Source organism: Jaculus jaculus, chromosome 4, assembly GCF_020740685.1.
Source record: "Jaculus jaculus isolate mJacJac1 chromosome 4, mJacJac1.mat.Y.cur, whole genome shotgun sequence".
In the NCBI taxonomy this organism is placed as follows: Eukaryota; Metazoa; Chordata; class Mammalia; order Rodentia; family Dipodidae; genus Jaculus; species Jaculus jaculus.
In genome coordinates this window covers 64805041-64826104 of record NC_059105.1, presented here as the reverse complement: position 1 = coordinate 64826104, position 21064 = coordinate 64805041, and the positions used below count along the sequence as shown (strand labels likewise).

At 39.3% G+C, this 21064-nt stretch overlaps 1 protein-coding gene across 2 annotated transcripts in view; it reads right to left on the bottom strand.

Moving 5' to 3' along the window:
- Positions 1 to 21064, bottom strand: part of Cir1 (corepressor interacting with RBPJ, CIR1) — a 35498-nt gene that overhangs the window by 10213 nt on the left and 4221 nt on the right. For both annotated transcript variants that reach the window (XM_045147907.1, XM_012949171.2), the window contains exons 3-7: positions 17961 to 18034; positions 17452 to 17462; positions 17304 to 17368; positions 16891 to 16939; positions 14525 to 14642 (exon numbers count right to left, since the gene is read on the bottom strand). In XM_045147907.1, coding sequence (XP_045003842.1) covers positions 14525 to 14642; positions 16891 to 16939; positions 17304 to 17368; positions 17452 to 17462; positions 17961 to 18034 — 317 coding nt within the window. The remainder of the gene's footprint in view (positions 1 to 14524; positions 14643 to 16890; positions 16940 to 17303; positions 17369 to 17451; positions 17463 to 17960; positions 18035 to 21064) is intronic.

Genomic DNA, 21064 nt, shown 5'->3' with positions numbered 1-21064 from the left:
ATGGGATTATAGTCTCCATTAGTATTATACCTTTAACAAAAAGCAGCTATTATTGCCAGAAGACTACACTTAACTTCTTCACATAAGTAGAATCTCAAGAAGCAGCTACTTTAACAACTAATTTAGCCACCAGCCTACAACAATACACACAGATAGTTTGGAATGATGTAACTACCAGTAACCACTTAAAGTATAAACACTAATGGGGGGCACCACTGACTTTTGAAGCACTGTGATGCAACAAGTTTCACCAAATAACCTTTTTAGTAGGTCAGTATTTCATCTAACTAGCTTCCCTCTTGAATTAAAAAAAAAAGTTACATATTACAAAGGAGAGAACTATAGTTAAGAATAAGTGTCATGTGGTGGCACACGCCTTTAATCCCAGCACTTGAGAGGGAGAGGCATGAGAATCGCTGAGAGTTCAAGGCCACCCTCAGACTACATAGTGAATTCCAGGTCAGCCTGGGCCAGAGTGGAAACCTACCTCAAAAAACCACAACTAAAAAAAAAAAAAAAAAAAAAAAAGATCATTTCCTATGTTCAAGTATGTATGATAAAGGAGAGAAATGATTCCTAGCTTCATTTGTTTATTTATTTTTTTGTTTAATTAATTAACTAATTAAAGAGCAACAGAGAAAGAGAGAAGGAGGGAGGGAGAGAGAGAGAGAATGGGTGCACCAAGGCTTCTAGCCTCTGCAAACTAACTCCAGACGCGTGCGCCCCCTTGTGCATCTGGCTAACGTGGGTCCTGGGGAATCGAGCCTCGAACTGGGGTCCTTAGGCTTCACAGGCAAGCGCTTAACTGTTAAGCCATCTCTCCAACCCTTCACTTGTTTATTTTGAGGTCAATTTGTTAGTTGTAATATCTGCCTATAATGGGTTGAATACAGCTTGTTCCCACTGAAACTCATGTTGAGACTTGGTCCCCAATGATAGGGTGTTGAGTGGTAGTGGGACTTTTAAGAGGTGTTCAGGTCACTATACTGTCATCTATTGACAGTGAGTTCTCATTCTTGTTCTGTCTTGTGTGAGTGTATTAGTGACCTAAAAGAATTGGTTGTAAGGTGAGGCCATTCCTGTGTTTTGTTTTTTCCCCACATACCCACTTGCTCTTGCACTCTAAAAGCTGAAGCATTGTGAGGTTCTCATCAGAAGACAAATAGATCCTAGCACCATCTTGGACTTTCCAGCCTCCAGAAGTAGGAACCAAAATATGCCTCTTTTCTTTATAAATTACTTAATGCTGGTATTGTTATAGCAAGAGAAAATGGGCTATGCCATAAGAAACTCCCTATTCTATTTTTAATAATTTATTTTTATTTTATTTGAGATAGAGAAAGGCAGCTAGAAAAAGTGAGAGAATGGATGTGCCCTGGTCTCTAGCCACTGCAAACAAACTCCGATGCATTGCCACCTGTGCATGTGGCTTACATGGGTAGTGGGGTATGAAACCTGGGTTCTTAGGCTTCACAGGCAAGCAGCTTAACCACTAATCCATCTCTCTAGCTCTCTAATTTATTTATTTTTGCAAGCCCAAAAGATTGCCTTTTTTAAAAAAATGCGAGAGCAAAAGAGAGAGAATTGGCATGCCAGGGCCTCCAGCCACTCTTGGAGTTGAACTCCAGACATGTGTGCCACCTTGTGTGTATGTGTGACCTTGTATGCTTGTATCACTGTGCATTTGTCTTATGTGGGACCTACAGAGTCGAACATGCCTATAATCCTAGCACTTGGGAAGTGGAGGGAGGAGGATCAGGAGTTCAAAGGCATTCTCAGATACACAGTGAGTTCAATGCCAGCCTGGGGTACATGAAACTCTCTCAAAAAACAAACAAACAAACAAAAACCATAAAATTGCACAACATTCTGCCACTAGATGGAGAGCTATCTTTGCAGCAAGCCTGGTAGAATACAGCCTCTTGAAGGAGCTGTGTATGTATATAAAGGAATAAATTCAAGTGGGGTTGCCAGAATGGCAACTGAATTTATCATCTCTTTCAATAGAAATGGCTTTCAGCATACTCTGAGGTGACTTACTTTTTTTTTAATTTTTAAATTTTTATTAACATTTTCCATGATTATAAAAAAAATATCCCATGGTAATTCCCTCCCTCCCCCTGACACTTTCCCCTTTGAAATTCCATTCTCCATCACATATTACCTCCCCATCTCAATCACTGTACTTATATATATACAATATCAACCTATTAAGTACCCTCCTCCCTTCCTTTCTCTTCCCTTTATGTCTCCTTTTTAACTTACTGGCCTCTGCTACTAAGTATTTTCATTCTCACGCAGAAGCCCAATCATCTGTAGCTAGGATCCGCATATGAGAGAGAACATGTGGCGCTTGGCCTTCTGGGCCTGGGTTACCTCTAAGGTGACTTTCTAACACAGCTTATGATGAGATAAATATTGTCCTCCTATAATTCCTTATAAATACATGCATAATAGGCAAATATCACAGCGCCAACATATCTTAGGTCTGAGAACTGAGGTCACTGGGCAAAGAGGTGGCCTAAGATGGGTCATGAAGAGAATTACAGCTCACTGGTATCTGAAAACCACTACAAGTGGTAGAAATACATACGGTGAGTGCCTGAAGGTAAATGCCTCCCACAGACTCACGTGTTTGAATACTTAATCCCTAGTCAGTGGCACTGTTTGGGAAGGCTGTGTAATCTTTAGGAGGTGAAGCTTTGCTGGAGGAAGTTTGTCACTGGGGACAAGTCTTAATTTATTACAGCCTAGCCCTGCTTGCTGTGTTCTCTCTTGCTCTATTTCCTCCCTGTGGATGTGATTAGGTGACCCCAGCTGTCAGCTCCTGTTATGCTTTTTCCCTGCCATGACAGACTTCCCTTTAAAAGTGTAAGCCAAAAATAAATCTCTTCCTTCCCCAAGTTTCTTCTGTTGGGTTTTCTGTCCCAACAATGAGAAAGTAACCAATAACTTTGCCTACCCCTAATTGTTGGAGAATGAGCAGGGACTGTTTACCTTAAGAAATGCATACTCTTAAACTGGGAATGGTGGAGCATGCCTTTAATCCCATCACTCAGGAGGCAGAGGTAGGAGGTTTGCCTTGAGTTCGAGGCCACTCTGAGACTACATAGTGAATTCCAGGTCAACTTGAGCTAGAGACCATACCTTGGAAAATTAAAAAAAAAAAAAAAAAAAAAAAAAAAAAGAAATGCTTACTCTTCAGGGATAATTTTGCTAGAGTCTAACTTACATGGGAGAACAGAGCTGAGAAATATGGGGGAACTACTGAGAAGCACTTGTGAAGGGAGAGCTAGGAGGGATAAGCTACTAAAGGACCAAGATCTAATAAAAACACGACAGAATCCTCCTCTTTTTATAGTTTACCATCTCATTAAGAGTGGGATTACAATGAAAGGGCTGAGACTTAGCCCTATTAACATCTGTTCCCTTTATCTGAAATAACATATTGAAAAAGTATTTGGGGATGGAGAGATGGCTTAGCGGTTAAGCGCTTGCCTGTGAAGCCTGAGGACCCTGGTTCGAGGCTCCGTTCCCCAGGACCCACGTTAGCCAGATGCACAAGGGGGCACACGCGTCTAGAGTTCGTTTGCAGTGGCTGGAGGCCCTGGCACGGCCATTCTCTCTCTCTCTCTTTCTGCCTCTTTCTCTGTCTGTCGCTCTCAAATAAATAAATAAAAATGAACAAAAAAATTTATAAAAAAAAAAACCAAAAAACATTATTAAAAAAAAAAGAGAGAGAGAATGAAATCAGGTAAGAGAGAAGAAAGTAAAGGACCGAGATGTGGCTAACTTCTAGTTCAATCTTTAATGTGTACACACAAGGAAAGGGAGTAAAGTTATCTAAGGCACTGCCAGAGAAGGTCACCAATAAAGAATTCACAACTGATGGTTCCCCCCCACCCCCCCGAGATAGGGTTGGTCTTACTCTAGCCCAGGCTGACCTGGGTGTGATAGTGGCACATCCGTTATAGGGGAAACCAACTGCCCTCTAATTGGACTGGAGGCCCACTCCATGGGAAGGAATACATCCCTGATTCTGAAAACCTACAACAGGTGTAGTCATGAGCCCTAGACTTGTAATATCTGCTGCTATCTGGCTAAATGTATATACTACGCTCACCAAACTGTCCAGTAAGCACTTCTCCTAATGTTCATACCCTTACATTAATGCTATTCTCACTTTTGGTTAGAGAACCTTCTCTTTTCAGACGGCAGTAACCTTGGGACGACTCAGAAGGCACCATGGTGCTGAGAAGTGACAGAGGAGTGCTCAGGACTGAAATATCTCAATCACACCTTCCATGGCCCAGGGTCCATTGTGGAAGAGGTGGTGAAAAGAATTTAAAAGCCAAAGGAAGGGTAGGACTCCTTACAACATGCTCCTCCAGACACAAAATTTCCTGGATATCTATGACCTCACAGTGCCTGATACTACCTACACACAACCATCATAATAGGAGGAAAATATCATGACATCAAAATAAGAGAGACTGATTGAGAGGGGAAGGGGATATGATGGAGTGGAATTGCAAAGGGGAAAGTGGGGGGAGGGAGGGAATTACCATGGGATATTGTTTACAATCATGGACACTGTCAATAAAAATTTTTTTTAAATATAAACAAGGTCATCATTAATCTATTTCAATTACCATTTTAAACATAAATGATATTAAACATACCAATTAACACTACTGAAGTGCATAATAGTTCCAAGTATATGTTGGCTTAAGAATTCCACTTTAGCTGGGCGTGGTAGCTCATCCCTTTAATCCCAGCACTTGGGAGGTAGAGGCAGGATGACTGCTGTGAGTTCGAGGCCAGCCTGAGACTACGCAGTGAATTCCAGGTCAGTCTTGGCTAGAGTGAGACCCTACCTCCTAAAACCAAAATAAATAAATTCCACCTGAATATTTTATTTATTCATTTGCGAGAGGAGGAGGAAAGGAAGAGAAAGAATATGAGCATGAGCACAGCAGGGTCTTCGGCCACGCAGACAAACTCCAGACACATGTGCCACTTTGTGCGTCTGGCTGTATGTGGGTCCTGGGGAACGGAACCTAGGCCACCAGGCTTTGCAAGCAAGCGCCTTTAACTACTGACATTAACATTTTAACAATTATTATTATTACATTATATATTATTATTATAATGTTATATATTATTATTTAACTATTGATATTAACATTTCTCCAGCCTCAAGCAATCTAATTTCAATATAAAGACAGAGAAATGAAAATAGAAGGATGAGGCTGGGGATGTAGCTCAGTGGTATAGTGGCAATCTACTGATCCACAGCACTGCCAAAATAGAAAAAAAATCTATCGAACAAACAAAAAATGAATGCTACTAGTAACCAAAAAAGCTATTTTTGCCATAGATTTCTTTCATAGTAAGAACATTTTATTAAGAATAAAAAAAAAAAGAATAAAGGCAATGGGGAGGTAATATGATGGAAAGTGGGGGGGGGAGGGAATTACCATGGGATTTTATTTATAGTCATGGAAAATGCTAATAAAAATTACAAAAAAAAAGAATAAAGACACCTCATTTTTCCCATCGTCTTGGGCTGTAGTGCATGCATGAAAACAAGAGAATGGAAGGGCACACTTTCTTGGAGTGACGTTGGACCCAATATTCTGCCAACTGCAGGATTACTTTAGTCCGGAGTCATCACCCATGCTGACCTACTCACCACTGGGGACTGACCCAGGAAAAGGTTTCCTTGATGATGATGGTGGATCACTGTTCCTTAAGATAACTACTGATCTGCCCAGAGTGCAGCTTAATGAAAAGAGTTTAAGGAGATAAGTGCTGATTGTAGCTTGTCAGGTTAACAGTAATATGTTGACTCAAAGATCCAGTGTCTTTCCAAAAGAACATGGATCACGTGAGGAAAATTAACCTATTGCCTTTGGTCAACTTAAGTTTGACTACAGCTGAAAGCTCTGAGGTAAGAATAATATGCATGTAGATGGTCCTGTTCTACTACTTGATGATCAACCAAAATAAGGAGTCAAATCATCCCAGCAAATGACAATAGGAATTTTTGAGATCCTGCAACTAAGATACAATGATTATTTATTTTCCTAATAAAGCTACTGCTCTTTTAAAAAAAAGAATAAAGAGAGATTACATGGGTCAATACTTCATAAAGATATAATAATACCAAGTATGTATACACCTAACAATAAAGCATCCAATATATAATGAAAATCTAAACAGAAATATTTTTATAAACAGGCCATGATACCATGATAGTTGGTAGATATCCTTCTACCAGTAAGTGACAGATCTACCAGGCAGAAAATCAAGAAGTCATACTGGGGCTGGAGAGATGGCTGAGCAGTTAAGATGTTTGCCTGCAAAGCCAAAGGACCTTGGTTCAATTCCCCAGGACTCATGTAAGCCAGGTACACAAGGTGGCACATACATCTGGAGTTCCTTTGCAGTGGCTGGAGGCTCTGGCACCCCCCCCCCCATCTTTCTCTCTCTCAAATAAATAAATAATAAAACATTTAAATATATATATACATATATATATACATATATACATATACATATATATAAAGAAGTCATACTGAACTGATCCAGTAACTGGATCTAGTAGACATTTATAGAAGATTTCATTTTGTAGCAGCAGAACATAGGCATGTTCACAGTAATATACAATGTTCACCAAGCAGACCACATTCTAGTCAATGTAACACACCTAACAAATGGAAATCATACAAGGCATACTCTCAGATCTCAAGAATTAAAGTAGAAATCTGTAAGAGAAAGATAGCTAGACTATTCCAAAATATCTGGAGATGAAGCAACATGTTTTTAGGCCCGTGGACTTTTATGTGCACACTTAAGACTATGTGGATGTCACCTTCTGGTTCCTGGACTTTATGGAATAAAATGTAATGACTCACAAAAATAATCCTACTCAGTCTTATTTTATTTCAATTCTTTGGTAGAGCAGACATGAGCTTGGGTTTGGGAATTCTCCCCCACCCAAGACAGGGTGTCATTCTAGCTCAGGCTGACCTGGAATGTAGTCTATGTAGTCTCAAGGTGGCCTCGAACTCACAGTAATTCTCCTCTCTCCCAAGAGCTGGGATTAAAGGCATACGCCACCATGCCTGGCTTTGGGGTTTTTTTAAACTGTCTCATTATTACCCACTGAAAGTGATTCAGCAACTTCCTGTCCAGCACTTCCACAGAATGAATGCTTAGAGTTGACTGCATTCTAAAGAGAGAAGTCTGAAATTCAAGCATGCAAAGATGCACAAAATCTTACCTAGGACAAAGAGGAGTTTGAGAAATACAATTTTACCTCACATTTTATGGAGACATTCTTTGTTTTTTTTAGATATTCTTATATATTATTTTATAGGTGCTTATATTTAAACTTCCATTCTTGTGGGTTAACATTTTTAATTATTATAATACTATTCACTGTGCTGTGTGTATATAAGCTCATAAGCAAAACAGATTCCACAGAGGAATGTAATGTCCAAAACAAATTACTGTTACAGAAAGAAGCTTAGTAGCTACCTACACTTGGGGACCAGAGAGTTCATGAAAGCTAAAGAATGAAGAGTTGCCAGGCGTGGTGGCATAATCCTTTAATCCCAGCACTCAGGAGGCAGAGGTAGGAGGATCACTGTGAGTTTGAGGCCACCCTGAGACTACATAGTGAATTCCAGGTCAGCCTGGGCTAGAGTGAGACCCTATCTCAGAAAACCAAAGAATGAAGTTTCTTTTTGGGTAATAAAAATTCATTGATGGAAGCCCAGCGTGGTGGTCACGCCTTTAATCCCAGCACTCGGGAGACAGAGGTAGGAGGATCACTGTGAGTTTGAGGCCACCCTGAGACTACTTAGTGAATTCCAGGTCAGCCTGGGCCAGAGTGAGACCCTGCCTCAAAAAACAAAACAAACAAACAAAAAACTGTTGATGGGGGGCTGGAGAGATGACTTAGCAGTTAGGGCACATGTATGCAAAGCCAAAAGACCCAGGTATGATTCCCCAGGACCCATGTAAGTCAGAGGCAAAAGGTGGTGTATGTGTCTGTAGTTTATTTGCAGTGGTTAAAGGCCCTGGTGTGCCCATTCTCTATCTGCCTCTCTCTTAAATAAATAAATAACATATACTTTAAAAAAAAACCTGCTAATGGTGGGGCTGGACAGATGGCTTAGTGGTTAAGGTGTTTGCCTGCAAAACCAAAGGACCTCAGTTCAATTCCCCAGGACCCATATAAGCCACATGCACAAGGTGGCACATGCATCTGGAGTTGGTTTGCAGTGGCTGGAGGCCCTGGTGTGCACATTCTCTCTCTCTCTGCCTCTTTCTCTCTTACTCTCTTAAATAAATAAATAAAAAAAATTAAGAGAAAAAAAAAAAAAAACCTTGCTAATGGGGCCAGGTGTGGTGGCACACACCTTTAATTCCAGCACTTGGAAGAATGAGGTGTGAGGATTGCTGTGAGTCTGAGGCCAGCCTAAGACACAGTGAATTCCAGATCAGCTTATGCTGTAGTAAGACCCTACCTCAAAAAACAAACAAACAAAAGCTACTAATGGATATGCAACTCTGAAAATGTACTAAAAAACATTGGAGCTGGGTGTGGTGGTGCATGCCTTTAATCCCAGCACTTGGGAGGTAGAGGTAGGAGGACTGCTGTGAATTCAAGGCCACCCTGAGACTTCATAGTGAATTCCAGGTCAACCTGAGCTAGACTGAAACCCTACCTTAAAAAACAAAAAACAAAAACAGTAACAAAAAATTGCAGTATAATTTAAATGGACAAATTATATATAGTTCAATAAAGCTGATTAAAAACTACCATTGAGCCGGGTGTGGTGCATGCCTTTAATCCCAGCACTCAGGAGGCAGAGGTAGAGGATCACCATGAGTTCAAGGCCAGCCTGAGACTACACAGTGAATTCCAGGTCAGCCTGGACTAGAGTGAGCCCTAACCTCAAAAAGCCAAAATCCAGGCTGGAGAGCTGGCTTAGCTGTTAAGGAATTTGCCAGTGAAGCCCAAGAACTCATGTTCAAATCTCCAGGTCCCACATAAGCCAGATGCACAGTGACACAAGTGTGCAATGTCACATGTGCACACAAGGGGATGCACGTATCTGGAGTTCATTTGCAGTGGCTGAAGGCCCTGGCATGCCCATTCTCTCTTAAATACTAATTTTAAAAACCCAAACAAAACAAAACAAAAAATCCTACTATTGAAATATCCCATTGGATTTTCTTTAAAAGACATTTATTTTGAATATACATTTAAAGATACAAATAACTGACAGATATTAAGAGTTAGTAATAGAAAAGCTGCAGGAGCTAAGGGTGTAGCTCAGCTGGGAGAGTGCTTAGTGCTTGCCTAGTACAAGCCCTGCGCTTGATCCCCAGCATGACATAAACCAAGGTATATGCATGCATGTAATCCCAGCCCTTGGGAAGTAAAGGCAGGAGGATGAGAAATTCAACATCATCTTCAATCACCTAACAAGTTTAAGGCCAGTCGGGGATACAAGAGAACCTATCCCAATAAAAAAGGGGGGGGGAGGGCAAAAGATTATGAACAAAAAGCATGTGGGTTAGCTACTTAATTAGATTGTAGAAAAATAGTGTAAATATTCAGTTACACTGAAGCTTACAAGTTTTACACATAATTTTGATGTGTCTGGAGTGGATGAAAACTTACCAACTTAAGATGATCTTATCAGTAGAAAAGATATTCTAAACCAGTTTAGCCCAAAGAAGCATTTTGATTGCCTAATTTAACTTCATAAAGGAGACGTAAATCTTATAGCTGGTCTCTGTAAACCTCACAGCTGGACTATTCTAACAGCACCTTGCAGTTTCCAGTGATCAAAGTAAGTTACTTTATATACGACACTAAGAATTTCATAATAGAAATAATGTAACACCAGGGGGTACAGTTATCATGAAATAATTACACTCCTGAGAGATTACAGGCACAAGGCTGTACCCCAGGAGTGTGATTATCCCATGATAACCACATCCACTGAAATTGCCTTATTGCAAAAATAATCTCTATTCACTGGTGAGACATTATTCAATAGGTGATTTTTTTTTAAATGAAAAGATTTTTTTTTTTAGCTTGAATCAGCAAGTGGATTAGGAAATTTGTCAGTTTATTTTTCATTGCATTCAAATTCAGAATATACTACCATTATTATTTGCATTCCTATTTGAATCAGTAGTTGTGGAATTGTTTCTGAGATGCCTTTAACAGCTTCTATTTGCTTTAGTTTAGTTAAGTATTACTGTTAAATTCAGGTCAAACTTTAACATTACTATTAGTTGAGCAATATAATTTAATTTATTTCTTATGTATAATTTTTATTTATTTATATTTTTTAGAGAGAGAGAGAGAGAGACAGACAGACAGGCAGACAGAGAAAATTGGCCCAGGGCTTCAGCCACTGCAATTGAACTCCAGACACTTGTGCCACCTAGTGGGCATGTGTGACTTTGCACTTGCCTTACCTTTCTGCATCTGGCTAAATGGGATGTGGAGTCAAACAAGGGCCCTTAGGCTTTGCAGGCAAGTGCCTTAACTGCTAAGCCACCTCTCTATTCCCCTATGTATAACTTTTAATTCTTCTAAAATAATGTTCACTTAATTTTTTTAATGTAATTTGCTTTCACTATTGGAAATACAGATAATAAAAAGATAAAACAAAAAAATCTTAGGTAATCCTACCACCCAAATATAGCCACTGTTAATCTTTTGATCTATCTCCTTCCAAAACCCTTTTTCTTTTTTTCAAGGTATGGTCTCAGTCTAGCCCAGGCTGACCTGGAATCTACTATGTAGTCTCAGGGTGGTCTTGAACTCAAGGGAACCTTCCTACCTCTACCTCCCAAGTGCTGGGATTAAAGTGGTGTGCTACCATGCCCTGCTTCCTTCCAACCCTTTTTCTGGAAGTGTTTTCTGTCTTCAAATCTACCTAAAGATAAACAGAAACACAAATGTTAACTACTCTTTTTTATTTTTATTTTTAATGAGAAAGAGAGAGGGAGGGAGGGAAAGAGAAAATCGGCAGGTCAGAGTCTCTAGCTATTGCAATCGAACTCCAGGTCACCTTGGTCACATGCGTCACCTTGTACATCTGACTTATCATGGGTTCTGGGGAGTTGAACTTGTATCCCTCGACTGTGCAGGCAAGTGCCTTAACTGCTAAGCCATCTGTCTATCAATTACTCTTTTCTAAAATATTTTTTATCTTTATTTTTACTTGTTTATTTGACAGAGAGAAAGAGGGAGAGAGAATGGGTGTGCCAGGGCCTCCAACCACTGCAAATGAACTCCAGATGCATGTGCCACCTTGTACATCTGGTTAACATGGATCCTAGGGTATAGAACCTGGGTCCTTTGGCTTTGCAGGCAAACACCTTAACCGCTAAGCCATCCCTCCAACCTCCGACTACTCTTTATTTATTTATTTGAGACAGAGACATAAGAGAAAGAATATAGGCACACCAGGGCCTCCTGCCATTTCAAACAAATTCCAGGTGCATATGCCACTTTGTGCATAGTATAGTATTCCATTATAATAATATTCATACTTATTTACTCAATATATCAATTAGATATTTAAATGTTCTTTTTTTCTACTATAAACAGTCCTTAATGACTACGTTTTGGAGGCATATCCATGATTATTTCCTTAGAATACAAATGTCTGAGTTAAGTTCCACAGTTTAAACAGAAAAAGGTACTATATTCTGCCAGACCTTCAACTCTTCTTACACACAGCTTAAGCTGATGCTTCTCCTTAACAGTGAATCGGAAATAGCTCAGGATCTTAGTCTTTTTCAAGTCTCACAATGCAGCCCAAGCTGGCTTCAAATTCTCAGTCCTACTGCTTCATTTTTCAAGTGCTGGGATTAAGAGGCCACCATGCCTAAATAGATCAAGAACTTTCGTCATCTTATATAATCGTATCATAATTGCGGAAATGTACTGATCTATTTTTATCATAATCACAGAGTTCAGTGCCTATAGGCAGTGTTAGAGATTTAAAGAATGAAATTACCCTATGTGTTTACCAATGTTTGCTCTCATACTTACACCTTGTCAATTTAAAAGGAAAAACTGGAAATGGAGATTTCCCTAACACCTTGTTCTATAAAGAGTGAGGCAAAGAATTCAGTTTTCTAGTTATTTCTCATTATGAAGACAACCTTTACAACAAGTGATTTAGTACTTTCTTTAGCTGTTCCAATTACTCTAAAAATAGATCTAAGGCTGGGTAGATGGCTCAATGGTTAAGATGCTTGTCTATAAAGCCTAAGGACTTGAGTTTGACTGTCCTGTACCCACTAAAGCCACACGCACAGGGTGGTACATGCGTCTGGAGTTATTTTTCAGTGGCTAGAGGCTCTGGCACACCCATTCTATTTGATTCTTTTTCTCTCACTCTTTTCAAGTAAATAAACAAATGAAATATGAAAAAAATACAAAAAAGAAGAGGCAATTTAAAAAAAATCTAAAATAGGTGTCTAAAGAAAAACATTAGTGGGCTGGAGTGGTGGCTCAGCAATTAAGGTGCTTCCTTGCAAAGTATAATGGCATGGGTTTAATTCCCTAGTGTTCATGCATGTAAAACCAGATGCATAAAGTGGCACATGTATCTGGAGTTGTCTGCTGTGGCAAAAGGCTCTGCTAAATCCATTTTCTCTTCCTGCAAATAAATAAATAAATATTTTTGGGCTGGACAGATGGCTTAGTAGTTAAGGCACTTTCCTGCAAAGCCTAGGGACCCAGGCTTGATTCCTCAGTTTCCACGGAAGCCAGATGCACAAGGTGGCACATGCATCTGGAGTTTGGTTGCAATGGCTAGAGGCCCTGGCATGCCCATTCTCTCTTTCTACCTACCTCTTTCTCAAAATAAATGAATAAATATATTTTTTAAAAGATTTAAAATAAGGGCTGGAGAGATGGCTTAGCAGTTAAAGCATTTGCCTGCAAAGCCAAAGGACCCTGGTTCAATTCCCCAGGACCCATATTAGCCAGATGCACAAGGGGGCACATGCATCTGGAGTTTGTTTGCAGTGGCTGGATGCCCTTGAGTGCCCATTCTCTCTCTCTCTCTGTCAAATAAATAAATAAATATTTAAAAAATATTTAAAATAATACTTAAAAATATTTGGTTTTAAAAACTATCATATGATAGTCAGTGTTTAAGAAGCCTGAATTTTAAGCTTCTTTTCTAATTTCAATTAATCATGCATTTAATAAAAAATCACTTGCAATTTCACCTAATTAACATATTAGCTATTTTTTATTTTTCCTTGTGTCTTTCCAGTTCTAATTTCTTTTTTCTTTCTTTTTTTTTTTTTAAATTTATTTATTTGAGAGCGACAGATACAGAGAGAAAGACAGACAGAGGAAGAGAGAATGGGTGCACCAGGGCTTCCAGCCTCTGCAAACAAACTCCAGACGCATGCGCCCCCTTGTGCATCTGGCTAACATGGGACCTGGGGAACCGAGCCTCGAACCGGGGTCCTTAGGCTTCACAGGCAAGCGCTTAACCGCTAAGCCATCTCTCCAGCCCTCCAGTTCTAATTTCTAAGCACGTGGTTGCACATTAGAAACAGTGTGGATTTGATAAATATACTTTGGTTCACTTACCATACACACTGAACCATCTCCCCAGCCCTAATGTACTTACTTTTAAAATCAAATTTATTTAAAAAAATTATTAGTAATCTCAGTACTCAAGAGGTGGAAGCAAGAGAATCAGGAATTCAACAAGCATGGGCTATAAGGCCAGTTCTACCTGTATGAGACCCTGTCTTAAAAAAAATGAACTAGCCGGGCTTGGTGGCGCACGCCTTTAATCCCAGCACTTGGGAGGCAGAGGTAGGAGGATTGCCATGAGTTCAAGGCCACCCTGAGATGACAAAGTTAATTCCAGGTCAGCCTGGACCAGAGTGAGACACTACCTCGAAAAACCAAAAAAATAAAATAAAAAAAAAAATAAATAAATAAACTAACTAAGCTGGAGTCATGGTGCAGGCCTTTAATCCCAGCACTTTCAAGGCAGAGGTAGGAGAATTGCTGTGAGTTTGAGGCCACCCTGAGACTACATAGTTAATTCCAGGTCAGCATGGGCTAGAGTGAGACCCTACCTTGGGGTGCGGGGGGGCGGGGCACGGGACTAAATAAAGTTCAGTGGACCTTTGGATGAAAAAGTAAACTTAACTCTTATACAGCATTTCAGATTCACACATATGACCAAAGTTTTTCACTCATTGCCTTTTTCTTTTCCAGGAGGGTATGCTGGGGACTGAATCCAAGTCCTCATATAAATAAGCTAGGCAAACAAAGCACCCTCACTGAGCTATGCCACCAGCTCTGAGTGTTTCTTACGAATGTGTGTTAACCCAAAAGAACGAAAATGAAGTACAGCCAAATAGACTGGATTAAAAAATGTTACTTTATCTTTCATTGTTTGTCAAAATTCTGAAACAAATCACACTGACTGCTTACCTGAGCCGTCAGTGGGAACTGAACTTGCATTGATTCCAGAAAGCCCAAACAAGGGACACTCTCGGTCTGTGTTGACATGACCCCACTTGTGACATTTAATACACCTCACATTTCGAACCTGAGAAGTAGAAAACATCACTTTGATTCTAAAATACTAACACAATTCCACATATCTTATTCAAATTTTTATTTGCATGGTAAGAGACTATGTCAGATAACTTAATACAAACACTAAAATCTTTTATTATGAGTTCTTCCTTGAAAACTAGCTAAATCTTCTTTCTATTCCCCCCACAATAATGATGTCATCCAAAATATGGTAAAATACCAAAAGAATTAAGTCATGGTTTAATTTTAAATTCCCTAATTTTTACCTGCATGCCATTTTGACAAGGTCTCACAATGTGGCTCAGGCTTAGCCTGCACTTTTTTTTTTTTTTTTTTTTTTTTACAAATGTCAAGGTTTTTTATTTAAGGCAATAATCTGAACAAGACACATAGATATAGTTTATTAAAAACACATAAACACATTAGAATCTATTTTCATACAGTCTAAATTCTAGCAACATATACAAATACCGAGTGACTACAGTACATGCCGAGGTAAGAAAAATACATTCTGAGAGAATATAACTGACACCCAAGCCATTTTCACCTCTAAGGTATTTTTCAATGTTGTTTTTCACCATTCCTAGTGCCAAAAAAGTTCAATGAAAAAAAGAAAACAGACACAAGTTGGAATAAATAACTGGTACCACAATTTACCTAAGTATTTTTTTAACCATCCAACTCTTTAGATTTTGCAGTTTAGTGACTTCAAGTTCAGAACCAAGAGGAAGAATTAACTATTGACTTTTTTTTTTTTAAACACAAAGCTTTGTTAAGTCTCTTATGACAGTGAAAAACATCTTTAAATCTTTAACACCCACATAATCTACTGGTTCTTTTGAGGGGACTCGTCTGTTTTGTTAGCCTGCACTTTTGATCCTTCTGTCCCGCCCCAGCCTTCTACACGCTAGGACTGCAGGCATGTGCCACCCGCCTAGCTAAATTTCTTTCTTTTCTTTTCTCTCTTCTCCTGTTGCCTCGAACTTCCCTCCCCACTCCCATTCTCATTCTCTCTCTCTCCTCTCCCTCTCTCTCTACCATGCTGCGGACTGAAACCAGGTCTTCATGGATGTTATAGAAGTGCTCTTCCCCTGAGCTACATCACCACCTCTAAACTTTAAAATCACTAAACCACGGCAGGCAGACTTTTCCTGTGTGTTAGGATTTTCAGTTGTATCTGTCTGCAACTACTCCACCCTGCTGTGGAGACAGGAAAGCAGCCACAGACACTGTACAAGTGAGTAAGAAGGCAATAGTCCCATAACACTCTTTTGTGATGTGTATTTGTACATGGTGCTTGCGTCTGTGTACGCCTCAAGTAGACATGGAAGGTAGATGGAGGAAGACAGTCGTCACCTGTTGCTTGTCAGTCTTTTTTCCTCACGATAAAAGAATCTTTCACTGAACCTGGAACACCTCTTTTTGTCCAGTTAAGACTGGCTGCCCAGGGAGCTCCAGTGATCCTCCTGTCTGCACCCACTCAGTGCTGCAACCTAACTGCTTAACACGTGCATTTGAGAAATTAAACTCAGATCCCCATGCTTGCATAGCAAGCGCATCTTCCCCCCCCCCCCCAATAACATTTTCTTTACAAGGTTTTAGCAAAGTAGTGATAGTCTGTCCTGGTACTAATTATAGTTTTATGCCTTTTCTTGACTCTGAGTTAGTATTCTGAATTATTTGCAAACTGCAGAGACCAACATCAACCAATACCTCACTAGAAAAATTTGCTTCTCATCTTTTATTAGCTCACCATATTTGATATTTTCTCCTCACTCATAATATGGTGCAAATATAAATCAGAGTATTCATTTTCGGCAGCATCATCTTTTAGAAAACAATATAAATTTACTAAATAAAAATTACATTCAGGTGTGGTGGCACATGCCTTTGGTCCCAGCACTTGGGAGGCAGAGGTAGGAGGATAACCATGAGTTTGAGGCCATCCTAAGACTAAATAGTGAATTCCAGGTCAGCCTGAGCTAGACCCTACCTCAAAAAAAATTAAATATAAGACTGGAGAGAGGGCTCATGGTTAAGGCGCTTGCCTGCTAAATCTAACAGCGTATGTTTGATCCCCCAGTACCCACATAAAGCCAGATGCACAAGATAGATCACGCATCTAGAGTTCATTTGCAGTACCTGGAGGCCCTGGTGCACCCATTTTCTCTCTCTCTCTGTCTCCTTTCTTTCTATCTTTCTCTGCTTATAAATACATAAATAAATAATAATAATAAAGTAAAATATGTGCCACTTGCCTGAATACCAAAAGGCTGATCTCTGATGTTCATATCATCTTTGGCATATCTGTTATGTAAAGAAAATTGTATAAATACATAAAGTATACATGTAAGTACATAAAATATATACATATGTTGAAAACAATTAATAAGTTCAATGGCAATGAATCAGAGAACGTTTATAGTTCTAACATTACAGACTGTATTATTGCTTCAACAAGTACACAGAACTACAGAATTGCCAAATAACATTCAACTTATTGTCTAGTCTGAGAACATGGTTTTAAAGAGTGAACAGATCAGTTGGATAGGACAAGACAATAGAAACATCTTTTCTTCTTTGACATATTCTCTAATGAATGAAAAGGTAACAACATCAAGTGAGACTGCAGGTCATATATGCCCTATTACAAACTCAAACCAGTTCTTACTTTTCTCGTGGTGCTCCTTTCTGCCATTCAAATTTGTACTCTGTTTCTCCTTCTGTTTCTTCTTTCTAAAATATTCATTAAAAATTATTTAGTTTTTTTATAAAGTCAGTCAATTATAAGTAAATTCAAAGAGAAAACAGTGCTTTACCTCTTTGTTTTCTTGATTGCATATCAAAACATGGGGGCAGAGGAAAGGTAGGACAAGTTAAAATTTTCAATATAAAGCCCACTATGTATTACACTATTTTATGTTATTTAATGATAACTTTTAAGAATTTTTCTTCTTTCACAAGATAAAAATCTAGATTACTGAAAAAGAGTCCTTACTAAATGTTATTTCTTAATTTTTTAATTTTCATGCTTTTCACTGACAGTAAAAATTGTTTCCTATTTACAAATGTATTTGGTAAGAAGCACTAATGATATATGTACATATTATGAAAGAGTAAACACATTTTTGCTGATGTTGAGGTTTTTTCCTTACCTAAAGACTTGAATTAGTAAGAAAAATATTTTGGTATTATTCTACTGCATTGATTGCAGTTTTATTATCTTTACAGAATAAAAACAATTGTACAATTAAAAAAACATCTTTTAGCAGTTCTCACACTTTAGCTATCTATAATCACATAGACTTAAAGGAAATGAAGCAAGTACCTTTTTTAACTCCTGGTGGGGCCTCATACATGAAATTGAGGCCATTCTTTACACGCTCATCTCCCATAAGCAATCTAAAATAAAGTTGATTTTATGTAGGAGGAAAAAAAAATGACAAGATACCCCTTGCCTCAGAAAATAACCCTTAAGGAGGTAAGAGAAAATATGTTTGTTAGAAATAAAATTCCAAAAGTGCTGCCTCTGTAGTAGCTGATTACAAGTGCTAAGACTTTCCTCTACCTGTGAAACTGGCTCACCCAAGGAAAACATGGCTACTTCCTTTTTTTTTTTCAAGTTTTCTTTCTTTCTCTTTATTTATCGGCATGTGTATGAATATATGGGTACACCAAGGTCTCTTGTCACTGCAAACAAATGCCAGATGCATGTACTAGCTGTTTTCTGTGGCTAGATTGACACTGACATGGATATGGACACTGGGGAACTGAACCTGGGCGAGCAGACACTGCAAGCAAGTTCCTTTAAGTGCTACATGGCTACTTTCTTTTTAAATTATTTTTATTTATTTGAAGGAGAGAAAGTGGGGGCGGGAGGGAGAGAAGGAGACACAGAGACAGAGAATGGTGTACCAGGGCCTCCAGCCACTGCAAATGAAGACATATGTACCATCTTGTGCAGCTGGCTTTTGTGGGTATTGGGGAACTGAACCTGGGTCCTTTGGCTTTTCAGGAAAGTGCCTTAACCACTAAGTCATCCTTCCAGCCCTGGCTACTTTCTTAAACTGTGAAATGTTGTTAAAATCCTATATGCCATCATGCATCTGAAATTAAGTTAGGACAAAACTTTTTTAATTGTGAAGGATGGAACAGTTTTGAAAAATTAGTATGGGAACTCTCTATAAAGTCAAATCCAATTAACGCTTATCAAAATCAATGATAATCAAATTCTTTTGCAAATACAGCAGGTTACTATTTCAAATAATAGGCAGTACGTATTATACTCCCCAAATCTTATTTTTTTAAATAGTTAACAGGCAAAGTTCCCTGTTTAGGTTCCATGAACAGAAAGGTATGTTAGGATTTTTAGTAAACAAGGTCTGCAGGCTGGGGTGATGATTTAGGAGTTAACCACTTTGCTTGCAACACCTGCTGGTTGGTCAAGGTTCAATTCCCCAGTACCCACGTAAAACCAGATGCAAAAAGTGACACAAGTATCTAGTGTTCATTCTTGCAAGAGACTCCAGCATGAAACACACATACACACACACAAATAAATTTAAACTAAAAAAGGAAAGGTTTGCAACAAATTCAATTGCTCAACTGACTTAATGTATAATAAAATCCAAGGAAAGTATTGATTAAGAAAAAAGGGGTTCTCATGGAAAATGTTAATAAAAATTTAAAAAAAAAGGGGGGGTTGAGAAGATGAATCAGTGGTTAAAGGAACTTGCTTCCAAAGCCTGATGGACAGAGTTAATATCTCCAGTATCCACATAAAGCTAGATGCACAAAATGAAGGATGCGTCTGTGGCTTGTTTGCAGCAGCAGGAGGCCCTGGTGTGCACACACTCTCTCTTCCTCTCAAACAATAGCTAACATGTAAATATGCCCTTATATTTGTAAAAGGAAATCACAAAGGATATTTTACAATATTGTGTTTAATTCCTAGCTTCATTCATCTATTTTTTTTGGGTTTTTCAAGGTAGGGTCTCACTCTAACCCAGGCTGACCTGGAATTCACTATGCAGTCTCAGGGTGGCCTCAAATTCTCAGTGATCCTCCTACCTCTGCCTCCTGAGTGCTGGGATTAAAGGGGTGCGCCACTACACCCGTTTTTTTTTTTTTTGTTTATTTGTTTGTTTGTTTTTGTTCTTTTGAGGTAGGATCTTGCTCTAACACAGGCTGACCTGGAATTCACTCTGCATTCTCAAGGTGGCCTCAAATTTACAGCAATCCCCCACCTCTGCCCCCCCCACCCCAGCGCTGGGATTAAAGGCCTGTGCCACCATACCCAGCTCTTGGATTCTGTATTTTTTTTTTTTTAATTTGAGAGTGACAGAGAAAGAGGCAGAGGCAGAGAGACAGAGAGAGAGGGAGAGAGAATGGGCACACCAGGGCTTCTAGCCGCTGCAAACGAACTCCAGATGTGTGTGCCCTCTTGTGCATCTGGCTAACGTGGGTCCTGGGGAATCGAGCCTCGAACCGGGGTCCTTAGGCTTCACAGGCAAGCGCTTAACTTCTAAGCCATCTCTCCGGCCCTCAGATTCTGTATTTTTAAAAAACCTGTTAAAGCAGGGTGTGGTGGCGCATGCCTTTGATCCCAGCACTCAGGAGGCAGAAGGAGGAGGACTGCTATGAGTTGAGGGCACCCTGAGACTACATAGTGAATTCTAGATCAGCCCAGGCTAAAGTGAGACCTTATCTCGAAAAACCAAACCAAAACAAAAACCAAAAAAAAAAAAAGCAAAAGGGGCTGGAGAGATGGCTCAATGGTTAAGGTGCTTACCTGTAAAGCCTAACAACCCAGGTTTGATTTCCCAGTACCCATATAAAGCCAGATGCACAAGGTGGCACATGCATCTGGAGTTTATCTATGTTGGCTAGAGGCCCTGGCACATTCATTCTGTCTCTGCCTGTCTGTCTATATCTGCTTGCAAATGGATAAATAAAAATACAAGAAAAAATATTTAAAAAATTAAAGACAAACAAAATGACACCAAGATATATACATCTATACTATGAAATATTATTCAGCGATTAAAAGGAGTATGTGCTGCCGGGCATGATGGTGCACGCCTTTAATCCCAGCACTCGGGAGGCAGAGGTAGGAGGATCGCCATGAGTTCGAGGTCATCTGGAGATTGCATAGTGAATTCCAGGTCAGCCTGGGCTAGAGTGAGACCCTACCTCGAAAAACACACACACACACACACACACACACACACGTAAAACAAGCATGTAGAGAAACTGAAACCCTTCTGAATGACTAGTGGGAAATATAAGATAATGTAGTCATTATAAAAAGTTTAGTAATTCCTTAATAAGCGAACCATGGAATTACCTTACAATCTAGCAATTCTGTTCCTAAGCTTAGATTCAAAGGAACTGAAAACAGACTTGAACTAGAGCTTCAGATGTAAATGTTCT